This window comes from Tupaia chinensis, unplaced genomic scaffold, assembly GCF_000334495.1.
Source record: "Tupaia chinensis unplaced genomic scaffold, TupChi_1.0 Scaffold000528_1, whole genome shotgun sequence".
In the NCBI taxonomy this organism is placed as follows: domain Eukaryota; kingdom Metazoa; phylum Chordata; class Mammalia; order Scandentia; family Tupaiidae; genus Tupaia; species Tupaia belangeri.
This window is the reverse complement of record NW_006160041.1, coordinates 717723-744185: the sequence shown is the minus strand read 5'-3', so window position 1 is coordinate 744185 and position 26463 is coordinate 717723. Positions and strand designations below refer to the sequence as shown.

The window sequence follows — 26463 nt, the reverse complement described above, 5'->3', positions numbered from 1 at the left end:
AACTAATGCTTGAGCTACCTAACACTTTCCCTCTCTTTTTAAATTTTCGCTACACTCTCTCTGGTGTGTACACTTGCCAGAGAGAGATGGGAGAGGGGGGAGCAGATAAGAAAGCACCCAATCCAGGGCCAGATGGCCACACCACAATCCCTTCTCTACTATTCTCCTCTTGGGATTTTGGGCATGCACATACATGTGCCTGGTGTATGTTTTTCAAGCTGCCAGGTCTAGGACTCAAATTGCACAGTCAATCATGAGGGATCCAGCAGCCTTAACTACCATACCACTGGCTGGCCCTCCAAAATGCCATTTTCTTACAAGGTTTTCTAACCTCATAATTTAAAAATGACCAGTAAAAACTGCACAACTGTCTGCAACCCTCATGAAGGTATATTTTATCAAGACATGGCAGAGAGGAGAAATCTGCCATTGTAATCTTGGCCGCCCTGTCCATTCAGTATCAGCAGACAGGATAACTTGGGTCCCTTTGCTCTAAGATGTCCCCATACCTGTAATTCTGTGAAATGCCAGGTATTTCTCATGACCTTAAGTCTTTCTTGGTCAATAGATTTTTCCTCATTGAAATCTCACCTGAAAGCTGCAGAGGGTCCCCACTTTTCCCACTCACTTCCTAGTTCCTGCCATTTGTGTGTTCAGAGGCCAGTATATGTTAGCAAATGTGGTATTTTCTCCTTTCTAGAGACAGGCAAGAATTCCTTAGCACCCACATTTTGGTACTCTGGGGTTTTTGGTCACATTGTATCATATGAAGTTCCTGCCAATATAGTTCATCAATAAGATAACTGGTGGAAAGATGAAACGCATGTTCACATACTGTCTGTAGGTTGCCAGGCCCTATCGGCTTGAAAGTGTCCTGAATGATGAGGCAATAACTAGGTGAAGTTTGCCCCCTGCTGGCCAGACTAAAAACAACAGCTTTCTTATGATTCAAACTAAAAGTGTATTCATTCACGGAGAGGAAAAAAAGATTAAACTATAGAGAAACAGTTTTAGTGAATAAAAAGTTATGAGGACATATCAAATACATGATATGTATTCTATCAGGGCAGACTAGCAAAGAGTTTAGAATTCTAGATCTTAGGTATCTCAATTGAACGCTATTCTATTCAGGAAACCAGTATTAGATCACTAATTATCTATTAGGCACCAGTGGAAGGTGTTGGGAATTGTGACCTTCTGCTCAGGACTTTACAATCTGGTGGGAGAAAATAACACTCTAGAAATAAAACCAGTGCCTCTAAACTCACACACTGGAGGGCCTGAAAGACTCCTATGGCCATCCAAACCGTGCAGCGGCTAAATGATGAAGGCAAGACCAGGACTCATTAAAGGGACCTAATAAAAGCTCCCAAACCAGCTGACCACAGAGCTAGACAAGAAGCTGAGGTTTGTGCTGTGGATTCTACTATGCCCCAGCCTTCACAGGTCAAGTGAGGCAGGTACCATAACATGTCATGGGCACACTAAGGAGAGAGCTAGCCATTCTAGAAGTACGACTCTGGGTAGGTTTCCTGGAAGACTTGCCAGTGGAGAGTGGGTAGGCTTGCAACAGGCAGAAAAGGGACCTGGTGTGGTCGAAAATGAAGGTGGCACCAGAGCAGGCTGTACAAGCCACCAGACTAGAATAAGATGGTAGTGCACACTGGGATCACCTGTCAATATGTATGCTACGGCAGATCAAGGATCAGAGGGAAGTAGCTAGAAATACATTCTTCCTATGTTCTTTGTCCCCTTTAAGTCACTTAAACCCACATATTAAGAGAGCTCTCAGTAAACGATATGCAACTCGCCTCGCATTCTGCGTATAAAAGGAGTCCGTGGGGAAGCCAGCAGGTGGCACAGTGGTTGGGATGCTGGACTCCCACATGGCTGACCATGGTTCAAGTCTTGGACCCAGCGGCTTGAAAATCATGCTGGGCATATGTGCACGCATCCCCAAAATCCCTAGAGGAGAATGGAGGAGAAAGGATCGCAGCATGGCTGTCCCCTTGGGGGGAGGGGGTGATTTCTCACTTTCCTTGTCTCTGTCTTTCCCATTGGAGTAAGAACTGCAATAGGGCAGTAGTTCCTGAACATCTGCCATTCTCAAGTGCAACCTTCATGAATTCTGCTACAGTTCCATACTTACTTTTTCTACACCTATTTACTATTTTCTTCAAATTGTTTTTTTACTTTTATTTCAAGAAGTATTTTTAAGAGAAAAAACTTCATATCCTCAATAGAGCACTAGCATCTCAGTACAGGGAAGATAACTATAAAAACAACACAAAGAATTGCAAATGTTACTTTATCATAACTAAGCACTGCTGTTTGCCAATAGTCCGAGCCTACAGCTGATGCTCTGTTATAAAGGGAGGCGAATGAGGGGTAGAGAAGCGTTAAAGACACAGCTGCAAATTGGAACTTTGCCACTGGCATGTTGGAGGGCCAGAAAGAGAACTCTGACTCAACACTAGTCTTGGAGAAAGAACACTTTGGAGGATGTAGAGTGAAATGAGAGGAGGTGGTGCCCGAATCCCATAGAATTCATATCTCCGCAAACCCAGGGAAGAGTTCCACTTTAGACATGGGCTTTAGTCATGGCCACTGAGCCACTGATTTGGACCACTTTTTTAAAAATTTTTTTGCTGGAAGTTCATGTGCCCAGAGAAGGAGAGAAATGGAGAGAGAAAGCACTCCCCAATGGGATGTGGTCATGCATCAATTCATTTTCCTCCATATTTCTATCCTGGTCAGTTTAGGGCATGCATATGTGCCCCACATGCCTGGCATGTTTTTCAAGCTGCCAGTGCCAGGATTCGAACTGTGGTTAGTCATATGGGATCTGGTTCCTGATACCTCGTGCTATTAACCACTGTGCTACTGGCGAGCTCTCTGTTCTTTTTTAATGGCTGAATTGTTTGTTTGTGTCTTTTACCTCTCTTGGAGGGAATCTTCTGTTCTGTAATGAAGAAATCAGCAAAGATCGCCTCCTAGTCACTGTTTTCTCTGCTCGTTTTTTGCATCCTGTGGTCCCTCCCAAGGTCCATAAATATGAGACTCGCCCAAGTGACAAGGTGCCTCATCTGTTAGAGGAGGCCACTTTGAGTTGCTAAGCTGCGCGTGAGGCCTTTGGGGGAGCCTTTTGGAAGGCTCGGGGTCTGTGCTGGTAAATCCCTGGAACATATGAACCAAAAACACCATGGCACTTAGAAACATAACCTCTTGTATAAAGGTCATTGAGACACCGGGTTAAATTGGCATTACCCCCAGGAACCAGCTCTAGAGGGGTACGTGGTCACAAAGAAAAATCACCGACAAACCCACCAGACCAGAAAAGGCCCTGATTACGGTAGGGACCTCCATGTTGTGTGCATATTTATTCCTCGTATACCCAGGCTGCTGCTTCTATATTAAAATTGCTTTCAGTTACTTCTCAATAAAGGACTAAAAAGAAAAGGAAAGAAGTAGGTGTGATGTTCACAGATGCATTTTATTTTTGAGAGACTGAATCCATCAAAGGGAGAACAAGGAGATCATTTATGTCGGGAGAATTTTAACCAATGGCTGGCATCTCTAATCATTCCCTCCCGGCTGGCAGCTGCTCACGCTGCAAAGCACCAAGTCCCCCTTAGCAGAGACTGGCTGGCTCAGGGGACACAACTTTTTTCCTTGAAAGTTTTTTTTTGTTCAATAAGATTGCTTCATATGATCAACATCTCATTGCTGTGAGGGTCCCGGAGGATGGCAGTAAAGACAATTTTATTCTAACAGACTCACTCTTGCACAAATAGTATGGTGCATGGCCTTTTCATGAACTTGAGATAAATGCATGCAGCTTGCAAGGTTTGAGAATGGGCCTGGCTACGGAAGGAAGGAAAGGCACATTCTATTATACTAATTAGCCATATGACCTTGGGCAGTGGAGCAAGGTGACATTTAAGGGCCTTTCTAACTCTGAGGTTCTCTAACGCAGTCACTCACCTCCGCAGTCCTCGTTTTCTCCATCCCCACATCAGACTCCTTGACTTCCCCATCTCTCCCCCAACTCTGTGAAAGACCCTGACCCTGCCTGCTCCATCCTGGCCCCCGCCTGCTCCCTGTTAATACCGGTCTCTGCTCTGCCCACCTCCGAGCAGCCCCTTCCCTCCAGCTGGTTCATCTGGCCCTACGATTTCAATCAAGACAGTGTAATATGCTGGTTTAGAGATCACAAAGTCAACATGGCAGGGGAAAACAAAAAGGGAGGAAGTCTGCATCCCTGCCTTTTTTTTCTTCCTCCCTCCCTCCCTTTCTTCCTTCCTTCCTTCATAAGAGAGAATTGTGGGAGGGACAGAGGGAGGTTCAAGAGAAAGAGACCTAGATTTAAGGTGTTTTCTTTTTTCTTTTTTTTTTTAGATTTTTGTCATAGTGCATGCACTTGTCAGAGAAAGGGGGAAAGTGAGAAATCTTCCCCCCGCCCTCAGGCGGATGGCCGCACTGCAATCCTTTCTCCTCCATTCTCCTCTCAGGATTTTGGGCATGCATGCACACGCGCACGTGCCCAGCATGTTTCTTAAGCCTCCAGTTAGGAACTCAAACTGCAGTCGGCCATGTGGGACCCAGGGCCTTTACAACCATACCACCTGCTGGCCCACAAGCTAGGTGTTTTCTTGACAGGTCTCATGCCACTGTCCTTCTGCTCAGGACTCCGTGCAGCTGGTGGAACCCCGTGTGGCCTTGTCATGCAGCGGTGTCCACCAGCTTATGTCACTATGACGGGGCCCCTCCTCCCTTCCAATCATTCTTAGGAACAAAACAATTAACCCAAATTCTCTTCCCATTCCAGAATTTGGTTCTTTCCTCTTCTTTCTTAGCTGTTGTTAAAACCTGCTGCAACTTTGCCAATGCAAAGAGAAATGTCACTTCCCCTTTACACTCCTAAATAGTGTATCACCTCTCTTGGCATTCCCAGCTGTTTTCTCCCCTCTCCCTCCAAGCAGCTGGAAAAAGGACATCTGCTTGGACCCGCTGAACCCTCCAAATCTCCAAACTGGGGCCACTCAGAAACCAAATGGGCCTGGCTACAGAAGGAAAGGTACCTTTCCAACCAGGGACAGAAACTAGCAGATGGGGTAATGGTTACATCACTGACTCCCACATAGTCGAACGCAGCTCAAATCCCAGACTTGGTGGCTTAAAACTCACGCGAGGCGCAAGTGCGTGTGTGCCCAAGATCCCAAGGGGAGAAAGGAGAAGGGTTTGCAGCATGACCATTTGCCCTGGTGTGTGATTTCTCACTTTCTGTCTCTGTCTCTCTGGCGAGTGCACATGCCCTATAGCAAAAATCTCTCTTAAAAAAAAAAAGAAAAAAAAAAAAAAGAACAAACTAACCAGGCTCAGAGAGAACTTAACAAACCCCAGGCTCAACCACTTAGGATCAGGCAAGTCATGGCAGGATCAGGCAAGTCATGGCATTTGTGCTGAGGGCTGATCTTGAGCCTCAATTGAAACAATTAACTGGAAGTTGCAGTTCTGAGTACAGGCCCTAGAGCCAGACAGAGCTATGGCTTCAATGTCTGTGCCGTCTCCATAATTCATGCTGAAAGTTAATCCCACCCCTGGGACCAGCAGTTGACGTAATGGCTATGTCGCTGGACTCCCATGTAGCCGACCTTAGTTCGAGTTCTGGACCCGGTGGCTTAAACTCACGCCGGGTGCCTGTGCGAGCATGCCTGAGATCCTGAGAGGAGAATGGAGGAGAAGGGACTGCAGCGTGGCCATTCCCCCCCACCCCCACCCAGGGGGGGATTTCTTGCTTTCTATCTCTCTGTCTCTGTCTTTCTGGTGAGCGCATGCACCCTACAGCAAAAACCTCTCCCCCCAAAAAGAAAGTTAATCCCCAACACTACAGAAAAGATGTGGGGCCTTCAGGAGGTGACTGGGCCATGAGGGTTCTACCTTCACTTAGTGCCTTAGAAGAGGGCTATAGGGAGCTCGCTGGGTCCTTCTGCCCTCTGCCCTCCACCATGTGAGAACACAGCAACAAGGAGGAACCCTGGACACAGACAGCGTCCTTCACCAGACACTGAATCTATTGGAGCCATGATCTTGGACTGCCCAGCCTCCAGAACTGTGAAAACCAGATTTCTATTGCTTATACATTACAGTCTCTAATACTTTTATTACCGCAGCAAGAACAGAGAAATAACAGAGGGCCTGGGTTCAAATCAGAGATTCACTATTCACTAGCTGTGTGCTCTTAGGCAAGTCATTTAAACTCTGCAACACTAGTGATCAAATCACATGGCTCTACTTCACGTGGTTGTTCTAAGAATCAGGTTCATTCAGGAACACGATTAGCACAGTACTTGACACACAGGAGTGCTCAATGAATAGCAGCTGCTGTTGCTCTAATTATTGTAATTCTTACTCTCACTCCATTACTGTGCTGCTTATTCTTGCTTGAGATGCTGTCTTTCCCCTCCTTGGACCTACAACTGAATCCCAGCCCAGAGACAAGTGCTGGCAGGTGTGCCCAGCTGAGCTGCCTCAAGTTTTTTTGTTTTAAGAGACCCGTTGTTCCCTATTTGCACACACTCCTACCGTCTGTTGGTGAACTTACCTGGGCACCCTCGGGCGGCATGCTCAGCACCCAGCCCTCTTCACCTGGCCTACTGACTCCCATTCCCATCCTGCCCAGCTCAGAGTCTCACCACCAGCTGGCCGCTGCTTCCTATATCAAAATGAACTTCCAGGTTTCTCGGAGTACACTTCTCTCATTTCCCCCCTTTCTTTACTTTTTCTGCCTCTTAGTTCCCTTTCTTCATTGCAATCACTCTGTATATCCCTATCTCAAAAGTAGTCTTTTCCATCTTTTCTGAAGAATTTCCTACTTCTTTCTTTCTTTTTTTTTTTTTTTGAGAGAGGTTTTCGCTATAGGGCGCGTGCGCTCGCCAGACAGAGACATAGAGACAGAAAACGAGAAATCACCGCCCCCCCCCCCAGGGAGGATGGCCACGCCGCAATCCCTTCTCCTCCATTCTCCTCTCAGGATCTTGGGCATGCACGCACCCATGCCCGGCGTGAGTTTTAAGCCACCGGGTCCAGGATGTGAACTACGGTCGACTACGTGGGAGTCCAGTGACATAGCCATTATGCTAACTTCTGGTTCCCAAGAATTTCCTACTTCTAGGAAGCTTCTAGAATGAGGTGAAATTGCTACTGTGCTACTTAGCACACCTACCCTGCCATATCACATGACAGCCTTTACAGTGAAATAGCTTCATCCAGTGACTTCTGAAGCTTAGCATGATGAGGTCAGATACAGGTACCTACACAAAAGTCATCTCCCCTTTTCCTTGATTCAAACCCCAATTTTGTTTGGGAGTAACAATGGACACAACTAAAAATATTCTGTTCCCTAGTCTCTCTGACATTTGGGGTTAGGCATACCCCGCACTTCTGGTCAATGAGAAAGATGTAGCAACCCCTGAAGATCATATCCCTCTCCCTCACCTTCATAAAACAAGCTCTTGCTAAGACCTCCATGTCATTCTGCCTTCTTCCCACTTGGAAAACAGAGATGAAGCCTGGAGGCTTAGCAGTCATTATGCAACCATGAAGTATGAGCACAACAGAGGCCCACATGCTCAGGATGGTGGGGCAGAAAGATGGAAAGATCTTTCTGTCCCTCTTGGCATTGTGGTGCTGCCACACCAGTCCTGAGCTGCCGAGGCTTGGACTTCTCTCACTTTCTGAAACAAACTCCTTTCTCTTCGAAGTTTCTCTGAACGGGATTTTCTGTTGCTTGTAGATGAATGCACCCCCAACTAACATGGCACATCTAGTGGGCAAATGAGAAGTCATTTTAGTCAAAAAGAAACATAGCCTATGGAAAAATCAACCTCACAAAAATCATGGTGAGCCTTAGCATATGGCCTAAGAAGAGAAAGCAATGGTTTGAAGTGGATTCAAGGGGCATGCAATTCTCAGGATGCAAATGAGGGACATCGCCGACATCTGTTACAGAAAAAGGTCTCAAGCACAGGAAAAACAGATAGGCAGCCCCTCTCGCAACTATGTCCAACCTAAAGACAGAACACTCCACAGTAAGGAGATGAGAGAGCACTTAAGGAGAGTGTATTACTGTGCGCTATAGTCAAAATAGATATTTGGTTCCCTTGCACACAGCTCCTAGAACCCTTGGAGTCTTTTAAGTGACAGTATCTTTTTGCATGCTAATGAGATGACTGGTGGCCAAGGGACTACTAGATGGCCTCAGGATTGAGGGACAGTTTCCACAAGACCAACCATGTGACCAAAGGGTTGGAACTTTTAGTTTCAACTCCCCCATCCCTAACCTCTGACTCCTGGGGAAGGAAGAGAAGCTAAATGTTCAGTTGATCACCAATGGCCAATGATTTAACCAATCATGTCTGTGTAGTGAAGCCTCCACACACATCCTGAAGGATTGGATGGTGAGTTTCTGAGACGGTATCCGCCTGCCAGGAGGGTGGCACACCCCAACTCCAAGGGGGCAGAAGCTCCATATTCAGGACCCTTCTGGCTTGACCCTATGCAGCTCTTCATCTCACTGTTCATTTGTATCTTTTAAAATATGCTGTTTTAAATGGGCAATAATGAGTAAAGTGTTTCCTTGAGTTCTGTGAGTGACTCTTAAATGAATCGATCCCAGGGAGGAGGATGTGGCAACACCCAGTGACAGCACAGGCCAGGCACAGGTTCATGGCACAGAGCAGAAGCACAGGACACACCGGGTGCCTGCATCTGGTGCCTGAAGTGCAGGATCTGACGCTCACTCCAGGTAGAATGCGTTAGAACCGAGTTAAATTGTCAGACACCCAGCTGGCGTCCACTGCAGAATGACTTGGCATGTGGAGAAAACCCCTCACACATCTGGGGTCAGAAGTGAAGAATGACAGTGTTGACGGCACAGTAGAAGAAAAGTTAGTCTCTGCATCATATGAAGATTCCACATGGGGAGAAATGAGATTCTTTTCACCTCTGTAAATATCCCAGGATCATGCCATGTGAAAAAGACATTCAGAAGAGGTGTGATAGTGTCTCCCTTGTAACATTAGTCACACACCTGTCAACACTTCAGTGGCTCCTGTTCCTGAAAAAATGGAAGTCATGTCTAGAGTTCAAGGCCCTGGCCTTGGGCCCTTCTCTACCTTGCCTACCTTTCTCCTCCTACTTCCCTAAGCAGATCCCAGGCTTTGTTACCATGGCACACTCATTGTACACACACTGTGGTACATTAACACCCTTCACAGCCCGCCCCTGTGCGTGGAAGGCCTGTTCCCACTTCAGAGTTGGCCAACTGTTGTATTTCAAGGCAATAACTCATAGAGCATATAGCCATGTTCAAGCATACTTTTTGAGTTGGGGAGGGCCTTTGAGACCACTGAGGGTTTTTTTTTGTTTGTTTGTTTGTTTTTAAGAGGTTTTAGCTATAAGGTGTGTGTGCTGGCCAGAAAGGCAGAGAGAGACAGAGAGACAGAAAGCAAGAAATCACCCCCAGGGGGGATGGCCACACCACAATCCCTTCTCCTCCATTCTCCTCTTGGGATCTTGGGTACACACGCATGTGCCTGGTATGAGTTTAAGCCGCCGGGTCCGGGACTCGAACCGACCACTGAGTTTTAATGCTGAAGAGACAGAGCCGAAAGGTGCTGAGCTGGTTTCACGAGACCACATTACACCCCTGCTCCTCCTTGCTGCCCAGCCTGGGCTCGGCAGTGCCATTGCCTTTCTTTGTCCCTTTCCTTAAAATGTCCTCCTTAGGGCCAGACAAAGGTACAACAGTAAAATGTAGCACTTTGCCAGGCAGACCCACATGGGAAGGTTCCTGGTTTGCACCCCAAGACCTCCATGCACGTGCCCATGATCCAGAGATGGCTACAGCTATGGGTGGATCATGGGATCCAGACCCCATTGGGGATGTTATCTCTCCGACTCTCTCACTCACAGAAGAAATAAATAAATAAATAAATGAAAATTTTTATATGTTCTCTTTCATCTAAAAGAAAGCTCAATCTTCTCAAACTTTCCACACCCAAGGCTTGTACATTCGGAATTTCTCAGAATCATGACATCCTCGAAGTGAAACAGGGAACTCTGAGATCAGCTACTCCAAACTCCTCGGGGAACGTTCAGGTATGACTTGCCCCAAAGTCACACAGCAAGTAGAAGGGAACTAGAACACGGGTAGATATCCTGATTCCTAATGCACAGGGAAACGGCAGTCTTAACAAAGGAGGGTGGGGAACCAGCAGACGGCATAATGGTCACGTCCCTGGACTCCCACATGGCCGACTGCAGTTCAAGTTCCGGACCTGGAGGCTTGAAACTCACACTGGATGCATATGCATGTGTGCCCAAAGTGTGGCCATCCCTCCCAGGGAGTGATTTCTCACTTTCTGTCTCTCTCTCTCTGTCTTTTCAGTAAGCACATGTGCCCTATAGCAAAAATATCTCACACAAAAATAAAAGCAATAAAAATAATAGAGGGTGACTTTCCTAAAGAGGGGTGGCTCAGAAATGAGCTGAGGAGATGGCCCAAAGGTAGACGCTGATCATATTTAATGTGCACTTTGAGCACCTCCCTCTGGGCCACTCTGCCTTCAGTTCAAGTTCCGGACCTGGAGGCTTGAAACTCACACTGGATGCATATGCATGTGTGCCCAAAGTGTGGCCATCCCTCCCAGGGAGTGATTTCTCACTTTCTGTCTCTCTCTCTCTGTCTTTTCAGTAAGCACATGTGCCCTATAGCAAAAATATCTCACACAAAAATAAAAGCAATAAAAATAATAGAGGGTGACTTTCCTAAAGAGGGGTGGCTCAGAAATGAGCTGAGGAGATGGCCCAAAGGTAGACGCTGATCATATTTAATGTGCACTTTGAGCACCTCCCTCTGGGCCACTCTGCCTTCAGCCAAGTGCTGGAATCACAGGCCTCAAAACCAAAGGTGGGGGCTGCCAGCATACCAGTAACTAGTACCTGGCCCTGGAGCTAGCTGCCTGGGAATGGATCCAGTTCTTGGAGGGCACTGCAGGGTTAGAAGGGACGATTGTCTCCAATGCCTAATTGAACTTAATGACTAGCCTAATTAAACCTTTTAATGGCAGGGCTGGTATGGCCTTGGCTCGTGCCCCTAAGTGCAGGCTGCATCCTTTGCACTCACCTTCTGGTGGGGCAGCAGCTGGCTGGAGCACAGCTCTGCAGATAGGTAGGCTAGAGGTGGTTGGGCAGTGCTTAGGTCACACAGCTATTCCCGCCATCCTTCTCATAGGTGAAGCCATGCAGCTATGTCACAACAGCCTTGGGGGATATCTGCTAAGGTGCTACCATGGTCAAACACCCTATGTCATGTGCCCAGGGGCAGAGAAACAAAAGGCAGTGAGGCACAGAGGGTAAGGGCATGATCCCTACAATCATGCTCACCTGAGTTTGAATCCTGGCTGGCTTATTTACTAGCTATATGACTTTGAGCTAATAAAGGCTAAAATAAGACAACTGTGTTTAACTCACTGCCCAGCATAAAAGCTACAATAAATGGATGTGTGTGTGTATGTGTGTTTGTTGTGTGTATTTGTGTGTATGTTTCATACCACTAATGTGTCCGTGTGTGTTCTCATCCATACAAGATGGCTGGTCAAAACATGTGGCCTATCCACAGAGGGGTTCTGCAGCATGGCTCCATAAGGCAGAATCTGTTTCTGAAGATGAAACTGCAAATTCCTTAAAGACTAGAGCTATTAAAAAAAAATCAGAAATTGATGAGAGAAAGAAAAAGAGAGAGAGAGAGAGAATGAAAAATAAATATATTGACACAGGTAACAGGCATTATTCAGCAATACTAGAGCCACTGGGGAGAGCCCGGGATTCAAATCCTGAGCTGACCTGAATTTGCCAGGCACACCCATGACCCTGCCTGGCTGGAAGGCTGACAGCAGAAATCACAATGTGACAAGGTTCTGTTCAGGGTCTCTTTCACTCACATAAAAGAAAGACGCTGAAAAAAAAAAAAAAAAAGATAAAAGAAATAACCTAAATGTCCACTAACAGGAGAATATGGGCCCATATCAGGGGATTACCATGGAGTAGTTAGAAAAATGAAATCTATAATCTATGTATAGTAAAAGATCTCTGCCCAGCCTCCAAAGAGCAGTCATGAGCATATCAGACTGCAGTGCTAGAAGCCACATGCAGACCACAGTTCAAATCCCAGGCCTAGTGAGTGAAAACAAGTGAGGTGTATGCACACATTTCCAGGATCCTGGTGGGCTGGAGGACTGGAGGAAGGGCATGACTGAGCCCTGTAGATAGTGCTTCTCTCTCTCTCATATAAGTAACATAGTCTATCATAACAACAACAATGTACTTATCGTTAAGTAAAAAGTGAAAAACATGAGATGCAGAATACAATAACCTACTTATGTTAAATGCACACACACACACACACACACACACAAATTTTTGTAAGTATATCTATTAAATTATGTCAAAGATACCAACAAACTGTTGTGGTAGTTACTAAATTGATGAGAGAAAGAAAAAGAGAGAGAGAGAGAGAATGAAAAATAAATATATTGACACAGGTAACAGGCATTATTCAGCAATACTAGAGCCACTGGGGAGAGCCCGGGATTCAAATCCTGAGCTGACCTGAATTTGCCAGGCACACCCATGACCCTGCCTGGCTGGAAGGCTGACAGCAGAAATCACAATGTGACAAGGTTCTGTTCAGGGTCTCTTTCACTCACATAAAAGAAAGACGCTGAAAAAAAAAAAAAAAAAGATAAAAGAAATAACCTAAATGTCCACTAACAGGAGAATATGGGCCCATATCAGGGGATTACCATGGAGTAGTTAGAAAAATGAAATCTATAATCTATGTATAGTAAAAGATCTCTGCCCAGCCTCCAAAGAGCAGTCATGAGCATATCAGACTGCAGTGCTAGAAGCCACATGCAGACCACAGTTCAAATCCCAGGCCTAGTGAGTGAAAACAAGTGAGGTGTATGCACACATTTCCAGGATCCTGGTGGGCTGGAGGACTGGAGGAAGGGCATGACTGAGCCCTGTAGATAGTGCTTCTCTCTCTCTCATATAAGTAACATAGTCTATCATAACAACAACAATGTACTTATCGTTAAGTAAAAAGTGAAAAACATGAGATGCAGAATACAATAACCTACTTATGTTAAATGCACACACACACACACACACACACACACAAATTTTTGTAAGTATATCTATTAAATTATGTCAAAGATACCAACAAACTGTTGTGGTAGTTACTTGTAGAGATGGCTAGGATAGAAAAAGATGGCAATTATCTGTCTTGTTTGAATTTTTAAATCCTTCAAGTATTCCTGGTTTGCTTATAAAGCTAAAAAGGACTTTGAGAAATAAAAAATAAAATAAATAGAATCAAGAGGGCTGCTTGCCTTAAGTTCTCTAGCAAAGGAGAAGGTCAAGAAGGCCCCAACCAGCACTTACAGAACACAAGATTTGACAGGAGATTAGATGAGACTGGCTCCAGCTTCCTAGTCCAGAAGCCCTGCATGAGACGGTCCAGAGAAACAAAGGAATATTATAGAGGAGGTTGTGTTTGGGGGCCGTTATTATCTAAGGGATACTTCTAAGGACCGTCCATTTCTTTCCTGATCCTCAGAGACCCTGCAGCTTTACAGTCCTACTCCATAAAAAGGAGTATAGTCCTGGCTCTAAGAGAGGACTAGCCCTAGTCATGGAGGATTTTCACTTCTGCAAAGCAATTGATAGAAACTGTGAAGGGTCTGAAGGCAAAGCCTTCTCGGGACAGGCTAAGAATGCATTCTAGAACCAGCTCTGTTTTTTATGTGTGTGTTTTATTGCTTGTTTTTGTTTTTAGATTTTTGACACGGAGTGAGTGTGCTCAAAAAAGGAAAGAGAAGGAAAGTAAGAAATCATCCTCCAGGGGGATGGCCACACTACAGTTCCTTCTCCTTCAGTCTCCTCTCAGGACTTTGGGGACATATGCACACGTGCCTGGCATGTTTTTCAAGCCACTGGATCTGGGACTCAAACCATGGAGCCAGCCATGTAGAATCCAATGCCTAACCACCAGGCCAATGGCTAGCCCCCAGCTCTGGTTTTAATTACAATAGAAGGTAATGGTAGATTAATTTGTTAAGAAGAGAGATAGGGCATAATGGTTACGTTGCTGGACTCCCAAGTAGTTGACTGCGTTTCAAGTCCTGGCCCAGCGGCTGGAAACTCACGTGCCAAAGATCACAAGAGGAAAATCAGAGAAGGGATTGCGGCATGGTCATCCCTCCTGGGGGAGGTGATTTCTTGCTTTCTGTCTCTCTGTCTTTCCAGTGAGCATATATGCCATATAGCAGAAACCTCTCTTAAAAGAAAAAAAAAAAAAAAAGAGAGAGAGAGAGAGCTGAAGAAGCAGCTGGGATCAGGCCCTGGGGGTGCTGAGAATCTGTGCCTGTGTTTGGCAGTCTTCTGGCAATCCTCCCCACAGGCCAGCCTACAGCCAACTGGTAGGCAGCTCTGCTGACTGAGGCCCTTGGACGCCTAGCTGTCAGATGCTACGTGGCCTCCGAGGCTCAGCTGTCCTCTCCGTGTGCACTTGCACAGACTGCAAGTCCATCTCGAGGCACTGCCTGTTCTTCTCATCTCCTGGAGTAGCAGGTGCTGACCTCTGCCTCAGGGGCAGAACTAACTAGGACCTCAGAAGGAAGACTGCTCTGCTTTTCAGAGTGGCAAGTGAAGTATCCAGTGTTCCTGCACATGGGCTTAAGGGGACAGACTGCTATCACCTGGGACTGGAAAGTGCTCAAGTACAAGATCTGTGATTTCTTTCTTCTTTTTTTCCTTTTTAATTTGCTATAGGACAGAGAGAGTGAGAGAGAGAGAGAGAGAGAGAGAGAGAGTGAGCACCCCCAGGGCATACGGCAAACCTCAATCCTTTCGTCTCCATCCTCCTCTTGGGATTGTGGGCATGCAAATACCCATACAAAGAGTGTTTTTCAAGCTGCCAGGTCTGGGACTCAAACCACAGAGGAAGCTGAGTGGGATCCAGCTGCCTTAACCTCCACACTACCTGCTGGCTTGATCCCAGTGACTTCACACTTAGTCACTGGCTTAAGTAAATTGGTGTTGTGACACTAGACAAGTCATTGGGGCCCTGAGCTGCAATGAATATAACCTAGAGTCCTGCTTGGTCTGCACCAAACACAACTGTGCCAACCCACATGGAAGTGTATAAGTGCCCCTACAAAACTTCCGTGAGAAAAAGATTGATGTACACTGCACACCCTTCCCTAGCCTATGGGATCTGTACATACCATAACCACAGCCTTTACAATACTTTCCAAGGGTCACATTACGGCTGTTACATGAATGAACACTGGAAGTTTGTTTTTCTGCCTGGGAAAACACCACACCTATTGTCACATGATTACTTTCATTAAGATGGGAAACTTTGGAGTATTACGTAGCACTCAGAAATAAGGCAACTCTATACTTCCACGGGGGGAATGGCCAGGATGCAATCCCTTCTCCTCCATTCTCCTCCTGGGATTTTGGACACACACGCACATACACCTGGCATACACAAGCCACTAATTTTGGGGCTTGAACCTTGCAGTCAGCCATGTAGGATTCAGTGCCTTAACCACCATGCCACCAGCTGGTCCTGGACTATAACTCTTCAATGGGAGAGGTAGTAGTCCTATAGCAAAGAGTCACAGACTCAATCTGTTTGTCTTTCTATATGTCTTTCTTTTCCTTCCTCCTCCTTTCTTTCTTCTTACCTTTCAGTTCTTTACAGTATAATTTTTTTTTTAAATTTCAGAATTAAACTTGACTAGCAATATATACTTGGGAAAATGATATATAAAATAAAGGGATTGAGGTAGGCAAGTTCTTAAAAGTCTCAGTTTGTGTGATTTATTAGGCTACAATTAAATATAAACATTTTTCTGTTCTTGTTCCTTTGCGTCATTGTATGAAAATTTGAATATGGATGTATATTGAAAAGTGTTTTGAGCTTTGAAATTTGATAGACTTGGGTGGGCATATTACCTTTTCCTAGTCTGTCTCTATATCTGAAAAATGAAGATAAAAATGTACCTTGATCGGGAAGATGGTAAAAAGCTCTGAAGGTGGGTGTTGGTAATGATGCAAAACAATTTGAATGTACTCAGCAACAAACAACACACTTAAAAAAATGGTAAAATGGTAAATTAAAAAAAAACACCCTCAAAGTACTTATGAATCTTAAACTAGTGACACATCTGAAACAGTGCTTATTTACTAGTCTAGTAATAACTTTCTCTAGAATATATTATCATTTGCTCAGAAAAATGCATGTTTAGACCCAGCCTCTGTGGCACAGTTGGTAGGTAGCCTATGGGAGCTGAAAGCTTCATGCTCACTGCAGTTCTGTTCTGTGGTGCTGGGGACCTGAAGACATTCCAGGCCTGTGTGCTTGTGTTCAGGATCCTAGTGGGCTTTCAGAGTGGCAAGTGAAGTATCCAGTGTTCCTGCACATGGGCTTAAGGGGACAGACTGCTATCACCTGGGACTGGAAAGTGCTCAAGTACAAGATCTGTGATTTCTTTCTTCTTTTTTTCCTTTTTAATTTGCTATAGGACAGAGAGAGTGAGAGAGAGAGAGAGAGAGAGAGAGTGAGCACCCCCAGGGCATACGGCAAACCTCAATCCTTTCGTCTCCATCCTCCTCTTGGGATTGTGGGCATGCAAATACCCATACAAAGAGTGTTTTTCAAGCTGCCAGGTCTGGGACTCAAACCACAGAGGAAGCTGAGTGGGATCCAGCTGCCTTAACCTCCACACTACCTGCTGGCTTGATCCCAGTGACTTCACACTTAGTCACTGGCTTAAGTAAATTGGTGTTGTGACACTAGACAAGTCATTGGGGCCCTGAGCTGCAATGAATATAACCTAGAGTCCTGCTTGGTCTGCACCAAACACAACTGTGCCAACCCACATGGAAGTGTATAAGTGCCCCTACAAAACTTCCGTGAGAAAAAGATTGATGTACACTGCACACCCTTCCCTAGCCTATGGGATCTGTACATACCATAACCACAGCCTTTACAATACTTTCCAAGGGTCACATTACGGCTGTTACATGAATGAACACTGGAAGTTTGTTTTTCTGCCTGGGAAAACACCACACCTATTGTCACATGATTACTTTCATTAAGATGGGAAACTTTGGAGTATTACGTAGCACTCAGAAATAAGGCAACTCTATACTTCCACGGGGGGAATGGCCAGGATGCAATCCCTTCTCCTCCATTCTCCTCCTGGGATTTTGGACACACACGCACATACACCTGGCATACACAAGCCACTAATTTTGGGGCTTGAACCTTGCAGTCAGCCATGTAGGATTCAGTGCCTTAACCACCATGCCACCAGCTGGTCCTAAGATTAAGTTCTTTTATTTCACCAGGACCCAGGGATTCCTGGTCCCTTTTTTTTTTTTTCTTTTCTGTTTTTTTTTTTTTAAGAGGTTTTTGCCAATGGGCACATGTACTCTCTGGAGAGAGAGACAGAGACTGAGAGAAAGTGAGAAATCACTCCCCAGAGGGAATGGTTATGCCACAATCCCTTCTGCATTCTTCTCCTGGGATCTTGGGCATACACGCATAAGCCAGGCTTGAGTTCAAGCCACCAGGTCTGGGACTCAAATCATGGTCAGTCATGTGGGAGTCCAGCAACGTAACCACTATTGCTGGCCTCTCCTGGTCTTTTCTTAATCACTGGGCCTCTGTAAGAAATGTCCAAAATGTACTCATTGATCAAATATGTACCAAATACCTATATATGCCAAACACTATAGACCCACATGCAAACAATATAGACGATCTCCTGCATAGAGGGTATTTACTAGTTACTAGCAATGCAAAGGCTCAAAATAGCTCAGTAAGAACAAACTGAAAGTAAGGAAATAAAAAGCCAGATGTAAACAAACATAAATAAGTAGTCCTTCAAGGCAAAGGGTATAGAGGTATATGTTGTACTATTCTTATAACCTTCTATAGGTTTAAATTTTTCAAAATAAAAAGATTTGAGGTAGAAAGAGGACATGGTTATAAGTATAAACTACACACACACACACACACACACACACACACACACACACACACGTATATATTTCTTTAATGAGATTTTTGCTATAGGGCATGTACACCCACCAGAGATACAGAGATATAGAAAGCAAGAAATCACCCCCCAGAAGGGAGGGTCACACTATAATCCCTTCTCCTCCATTTTCCTCTTGGGATCTTGGGCATGCATGCACATGCACCTGTCGTGACTCTTAAGCCACCAGGTCTGGGACTCGAACTACGGTTGACTATGTGGGAGCCCAGCAACAACTATTATGCCACCTGCTGGTGCTAGTACAAACTATATTTTCTTCACCAAGTAGGTAATGAAAGAAAGTTCTTCAGAGAAGCATTTCCTTAATAAGTGAACACTATAAAATGACCATCTGACAATCTTTAATGACACCATGGTTCTAGGCAACCATCATCGATGGACACTACACCGTTGGAAGACAGTTTGATGTGAACTGCGAGATGGAGGCTCACACACTGACCCTACTGATCTACCGCAGTCTTACTTGAACAGAGTAACCATACACCTTCTACCTGTGGGCCTTCAGATATGACGTGGCAGGGTGGACACAGCACCACCCACAAAATATTCCTGCTAACGGGGTGAACTCAGCTGAACCACCACTTAGATCCAGATCTATCAACTTAACAGGGAACAAGGAAGACAGAGGAACAAATTAAACACCATGTCTAGAAAGCAACAAGCCAAATCTAGGGCAAGTTTCTTGGGGGAAGAAAGGAAATCAGCGGTTCAAGAAAGGGTGGTGGTAGGGAAGTATTTCAAAATAAAAGGCTAAAGACTAAATACAGGGACCTTGATTTGTCCTTTTTACAATCCAACTGTAAAAACACATCTTTGAGACAATGGAAGTAACTGAATATGATCTGTACATCAGATGACATTAAGGAATAATTATGAATTTTGATAGGCATGAAAATGGTATGATGGTTAATAAACAAAAAAGTCTTAATCAGTTTTAAAAAATTACCTCCAGCAGGAAAAGAAAGAGGGAGGGAGGAAATCAATGACATTTTTATACCTTATCAAGCTCCTCTACCCATCCTTCGCCTCATAAAAGATAAAGAATGTCTCACATTCCTATGGATTCCTTCTTAAGACTAAATAACAATATACCTGTATAAATAACTAATCCAGTACTTCCCTACCTTTTTCAAGATACAGAACACTAAAAAAAACAAAAAACAAATGTGAATGGCAAACTGCACAAATGAACAAGATTCCTCGTGGCCACAGGTAACCAACCTAAGAGTCCTGGCAGCGTTAGGCCTGACCCAAGGGCAAAATCTGCTATATTTTGGCATACCTGCGCCCCCAGTGCGGAACACAACACACCAACTGGGAAGCTCTAGCTGACCTTCCCTCTAGGACACCTTTCTAAGAAACTTGACTTTTGTGGGGATACACAGCCTGTCACAGAGCTGGTTTAAGAAGACAAAACACGTGTGCAACTGTGCTTACACATCTAATGGCCCTCTGACTCTGTGATTTTTGCCTTTCACACTTTTGTAGCCTAATAAGAATTAACTACTTGCTGCTAACAAGAAGTAAAGAGATTCTGGTATGGCAATGACAAAGAGGGAGAGGACAGAAGCCTTTTAGTATTCCTGGAACATCCATGCCACTAAAAAGAGAGAGAGAGAGAGAGAGAGGGAGAGAGGAGGAGGAGGAGGAGGGGGGAAGGGGATAACCTCGGGACCAGTATACGACAGTTCCACCGCCATTTTGATGTCCTTGACGCATGCAGATGGTATGGAAGTGCCTGGCACCAGAATAGCCCATGAGAAGGAGTGAGCGGCCAATGGAGATTTATGTGAGGAGAGTGAGATGGACAAGGTAAAATTGTCAGGAGGAGTTGTTAGAAAGTAAAATATATTGTGACAATTCCACTCCTGCCGTTCATCAATAAACTGACAGATCATTTAGTGTCAATTAGGAGTGATAGATGGACAAGTCCCCATGATCCTGGGCCAAAATTAATGGCTGGGAGGGAGAGGGTGATTGAAAATGACGGCTGACATTGAGAGCAAAGTCCTGAAAGTCCCTGAGGGGCCATTACTTGGCTCATTCCCTTGCAGATCAATGCAGGGACAAACCCAAAAACAGACACTTTGAGACAAAACTTAATCAGACTACCTTTCTTTCCTCTCCTTACCAACTCTGGTTCCCTCTCATTCAGCTCTATTCCCTATGGCCAAGTCAGTGACCCATCAACGATGTGTCCCAACTCAGCAACTTTAGAGCCAAGGACAGTTGGCTCCAAAATGGAATCTCTGGCATGGCTCTTACTTTGGTGCTAGAAGGGACAGGTAGTGATCTCAGGTCCCAGGTAATTCATGAGTTCAGCCCCTTCTTCTGGCTCAAGGGTACGCATGAGAGTTCTGGCAGCCAGTATCTCTAGCCAGTAAGATGGCTGGCACCTGGTCTACTCTCCATCTTGGGCAGTACAGTACAAATAAAGACATCCCAGAAACTCATACTCCTTGGTTATGAGCTCTTCAGTAAGATCCATAAAAAGCCCTTCTATGTCCTACTGGTGACAACATTGCTGCAGACCTCTCTAAGTCTCGCTTTCCTCTCATCTTCCCTATAGAGAGACAACTACCTTACAGAATGGGAACCTACCCAGCAGAACACACACAAAGGCCTGCTAATAGAATAAGTATTTGTGTCTTCCTCCAATTCTTATGTTGAAACCTTAATGTCCAATAGTATACTTGGAGGTGGGACCTTTGGGAGGTGATTAGATTTAAATGAGGTCCTGAGGGTGAAGTACTCCTGATGGGGAGAGGAAGAGACATTAGATAGCTCTCCCTGACAACCTGTACTAAGGAAGGAATGTGAGGACATAACCAGGAAAACCACCCTCACGAAGATCAGGTGATGGTATCCTGATCTCAGACTTCATGTCTCCAGAATTGTGAGAGAGAAAAATGGAAAAGTCTGCTTATTTCTCTTCCTGAAACACAGAATAGTTATCCAGTAAAAGGCCAGAGGTCTTCTTGGGGAAAGACGGTAGAAAGATTAACAATATAAATTTCTGATGGTATACCAGAGTCCCACCTTAAAAGGGCCTCTTCTCCCTTCCTTCAAGTGTTCTGGGTCTATAACCTTGTTCAAGTCTGGGCATTGACTGAAAGGTTGAGATTCTGTTTCTATGATTTAAGTTAAGACTTCTTTTTTTCTTTTTCTTTCTTTCTTTTTTTTTTTTTAGGTTTTTGCCATTGGGTGACTGCACTTGGCAGAGAGAGAGAGGGAAAGTGAGAAGTCAACCCCCAGGAGGAATGCCCACACAAAAACCCCTGGATTCGGGGCATTCTCTCTCTCTCTCTCTCTCTCTCTCTCTCTCTCTCTCTCTCTCCCCCCCCCACCCACAAACACACTACACAACACACATGGCATGATTTTCAAGCAGCCGGGTCTAGGACTCCAATCGCAGTCAGCCATGTGGGAATCCAGCACCTTCACCACCACTGCCACAGGTCTACACTCAGATTACTCTGACTATTGCCTCTGGTGTCTATCATGGTAACTACACCTACCTTGCCTTTGGTAGCTGCATACTACCACTTGGTCCCAGTCACTCGGGATCCAATTATTACCACTGCATTTAAGTTTCCCAACTGAGTTACCACAGTCCCCACTGTCATGTCTGGCATATCGAGAAGAGCAATCGCACAGTTCCTCAGAGATGCAGGTACTCCCCTCGCAAACTTGTCTGTCAGAGTGTAGGTGAAAGGTTTATTTTCTGAACCGTCATGGCACAGGTGAGTAGGTTTCATGTGTCAAATCAATTGCAGCATTCCGATCTCCCTAAGCTTTTGATCCAGTGAGATAATAGCAATATTATGGTACCAATATTTATGTCCGCTTACAGCACTGCTTACTACAAACACGAGACATCAATTAGGCAGGATAAAGGTACATCTCTACTGCTATTCTCTATGAAAAATGCTGGGTTATCAGGAAAGTCATGATGCATTTCTACATAGAAAAATATGTCATGACTTTCCTGACAACCTAATAATATTAATTGGGGGGGAAATTTACTACAAAGTTCATCAGCAATTACTAATAGATGGTTTAATACAGAAAATTACTTTAAAAAAAACACAGAATAGGGTCACTGAACCTGGCACCCTGAGAAACACGCCAGGCACATGTGTGTGCATGCCCAGGATCCCCAGAGGAGAAAGAAGAAGGGACTGTAGCGTGGGGTGATTTAGCATTTTCCATCTCTCTCTCTGTCTCTATCCATCACCCCACCCCCAATGAGCAAAAAAAAAAAGAATGGAACCACCAGTTGGCATAATGGCTATGTCACTGGACTCCCATGTAGTCGACCACAATTCAAGTCCTGGACATGGTGACTTAAACTTATGCCAGGCACGTGTACATGTGTGCCCAAGATCCTGAGAGGAGAATGGAGGAGAAGGGATTGTTGCGTGGTCATCCCCCCGGGGCGTGATTTCTCGCTTTCTGGTGAGCGCACATGCCCTATAGCAAAAAAAAAAAAAAAACAAAAAAGAATATTACAATATCAGTGAATCTTGCAAACATAATGCCAAGTGAAAGAAGCCAGTTTTAAAGGACCACATAATGTATGATTCCACTTACAGGAAACTCACAGAGACAGGTGACTGGTAGTTGCCCTGGGCTGGGGAGACTGGGAGATATGGGATGTGACTGCTAATAGGTATAGGGTTTCTTTGGGAGCAGGTGATGAAAATGTTTTAAAATTGATTATGGTGATAGTTGTACAATTCTGTGAGTATATTAAGAATGATTAAATTGGGGCCAGTAGGTGGCATGTTGGTTAAGGTGCTAGATTTTCACGTGGCCAACTGTGGTTTGAGTCCTGGACCCGGTGGCTTGAAAATCACATTGGGCGCATGTGTGTCCAAGATCCTGAGAAAAGAAATAAGGAGAAGAGATTGCAACATGGCCTTCCCCCCTAAGGGGATGATTTCTCATTTTCTCTGTCCTTTCTCCAGGGAGCACTCACACCCTATGGGAACGGGTAAATTGTGTGATGTATGAATTATACCTCAATAAATTCATTATATAAAATAAAACAACATCATGATAACAAAGTCCCTATCCCCCACCCACCCCACTCCTGTGAGCTGCTACTACTCACTTTGAATTCTTCATGGAATCATCCGCCCAGCCTCCCTGTCTTCTAGGTGGTTTGGGAGGGGGAGCCTATGGGGAGAGAGAAGCCAAAATAATAAGTCATTAAACAATTGCATTTAAATACCAGAATGGCTGAGGTTAGGGACACCTACACCAATATTCAGCCTACGTTTTTCTTCCCATAACATTTATGTATGTATGTATGTATGTATATACGTATGTATTTCAAGCCACCTGATCTAGGCCTCAAACCAGTCAGTCATGTGGGAATCCAGTGCCTTAACCACCATGCCACCTGCTAACCCCTCAGTCTACCTTTTGAATAAAATATGGTAAGTTTTCTAATTCATTATGAAAATCCGGGTGTCTCCACACCTCCTGGTGGGTGTATGAATTGGCACAATGTTTCTGGAAGGTAATTTGAAGATGTCTGTTGAATGCTCCTACCTTCTGAACCAGCAATTCTAATGTCGGGAATTTATCCCAAAGAAATAATCAGAGAGGAACATAATGTTATTTTTGAATAGTGAACAGTTAACAACAACCAAAATGGCCAGCAATAAGGAATTAAATGGTGGACTATGCATGAAAATACTATGCACATAATGAAAAACTATGCTGCAAAAACAACCAATGATATGAGAAAGTTCAGTATGCATTAATTTTCAAAAACATGTTACAAAACAGTAGATAAACGCTTCTGATTTTCTTAAATGGTTAGTAGTACATAATATCTAGTGTTAATTAGCTGTATGTATATGACTAGGAACAGCCTCCAGCTATGGGCAATTTTAATTTTTCATCTCTGTGCTGTTGCACATTTTCCAATTTTTGAAAAAGTTTATGTCTTCCAAGAGCAAGAGAGACAAGAGACACAGAGACAAAGACAGGTACCTCCAAAAGGGTTTTGACACCACAATCTATATCCAGCCTCAGCCGGCCTGCCTCATGGGCATACACACACCCAGCATGTAGTGAGGCCTCTAGACATGAACCCAGGACCTTCCAAGCTTCACAGAGCACTGTATTCCCACCGAGCCACTATCCAGCATTCCCATTCTTTTAACAGTATATATTGCAGATATATAAAAGTGAAGCTTGCTTAGAAGACACAAACTAAATTGGGAGGTCAAACATCTACTCAACAGTTGGTCCTGAGGGTGAAAGCAAGTTTATTAAGTGGACAGAATAGACTACTCCAAAGGTGGAGCAGCCCTGTGAGAGGAGATGGGTGAACAGATTTATTCTTTCCTTGGAGAAGAATGGGAGAAACATTATCTGAAAGGAAAGACAGCAGGGCTAAACACAGGCAGGGCTGGAAGTATGATCTCTTTTTCCATGTTCAGTTAGCACCCTTGAAAGTGTGTCTGTATGTTATCCCTAATCCTGCTTCACTCCCAGAGGCTGGCCCCATGGACATGAAGGGTATGGCCCTTGAACTAGGCTCTCAGAGCTCGGATTGTCTGCTGCTCTCCTTGTTCTAGATGCTGGAAGGACAGAATGAATCTGAGTAAAATTCATGGCTCCACAATGTCAGGAGTGCTCAAGTCTCTTTGGGAAGGTTTCCAATGCCATAAGATGCCAAGAGGCCATTAAGAAGGGAAAAAGCCTATCTTCCCTAATACCAACTCCATGTTCAATGTGAGGTATGGATTACAATGGTGACAGAAGCAGCAGAACCTGACTGGGCAGAAATAATGAAAGAGTACGTAGCATGGGAAAGGAAGGTAAGCCACATAAACCTTATGCCAAATGTACTCCCTAGAGGAACTTCTGAATCTACTGAGGGACTGAGTGAGTGACTAAATGGGAAGGGCTTGGACTCGTACCTGGCACGTAATAAATACTCTACCTTTACTGTTATATCACTGTCATCATTGTTTCTATTGCCATTATATGAAAGGCTAGACCATGTATAATAAAATGTACAAGCCAGCTCAGTAGCACAGCAGTAATGCATTGCTCAAGTGAAGCTGTCCTGGGTCAAACCGTATACACTGAGTACATGTGCCCATGATCCTGGCTGGGAAGGTCTAGAAGGCTGGGAGGACGGACTATGGCATGAGATGCTGTGGGGGATGCTTGTTTTTTTTTTTTTACTTTCTTTCTCCAGAAATAAATTAATTAATTTAGAAAATCTTTCTTTAAAAATACAATGGGGTTAGCCTGTGGCATGATAGTTAAGGTGTCTGGATCCCTCATGGCTGACTCTGCAGTGCAAGTTCCAGACCTAGCAGCCTGAGAAACATTCTAGGTATGTGTACATTCATTCCCAAAATCCTGAGAGGAAAGAGAAATGGAGAAGAAGGGAATGAGGCATGACTATTCCCTGTCACAAATGATTTCTTACTCTCTCTCTCTCTGATGAGTGTACATGCCCTCTGACAAAATTTTATAAAAAAGGGAGAGAGAAAAAAATACAATGTGTAACTGTTATAAAAAAAAGAAAGACTCCTTTGAGCCTGGCCTAAACTACGGTTTGACTATCAATGGACACTGTATACTTAATAGATTTCCTAAGATTCTAAAAACTAAAATGGTCTATTTCGTCTTCTTTAACCACAAACTCTAAGAAGCCACGGCCTCTGGGATAGGGATGAGTGAAAATTCTTCCCGCCTAGAGGTAACACTAAGCTATGTTTTCTGTCATTTTCTATGTGCTACAAAATGGTACCAGTCGCTTCAAAACAAAATGGTCATCACATAAAAGTCACTCCTCCATAGCCAATACAGTTTGAAAAGTAGTTCTAAATCAAAGTTTCTTTTTCTTTCCCCACTAATGACTGATATACCTTCAGGAGTTGACATACTACTGTAAAAGCTGTGTTAAGTTATTTTTCATTGAGAATGAGAACATTAAGATCACCTGGGAAAGGGAGAGTTGTAAAGAAATTTTCTGGGAAAAACAGGGCAGGGGCTATCATACCCCTCTTTGCTTCCCACTGAGAATCATGGCAAACCTCAGGAGAAAGCACTGAGGCAGACAGGAAACAGGAATGGGCAACTGAACTTAGCTTTCTGCTAAATGCAGGCTTGGTCTTTTAGAGGGAGATGTCCATCTCCTGAGGGGAATCCTAGCATTCATGATTTAGTGCTGAGTCCAAGGATTAGAAATATTTTTGTGGGGTCAGATTGTAACACGGTGATA

The 26463-nt window shown here is 44.5% G+C and overlaps 1 protein-coding gene across 3 annotated transcripts in view; it reads right to left on the bottom strand.

Moving 5' to 3' along the window:
* Nucleotides 1-26463, bottom strand: part of IFT43 (intraflagellar transport 43) — a 103865-nt gene that overhangs the window by 43383 nt on the left and 34019 nt on the right. For all 3 annotated transcript variants that reach the window (XM_006157056.2, XM_014591080.2, XM_014591079.2), the window contains one exon: nt 23320-23384. In XM_006157056.2, the coding sequence (XP_006157118.1) occupies nt 23320-23384 (65 nt within the window). The remainder of the gene's footprint in view (nt 1-23319; nt 23385-26463) is intronic.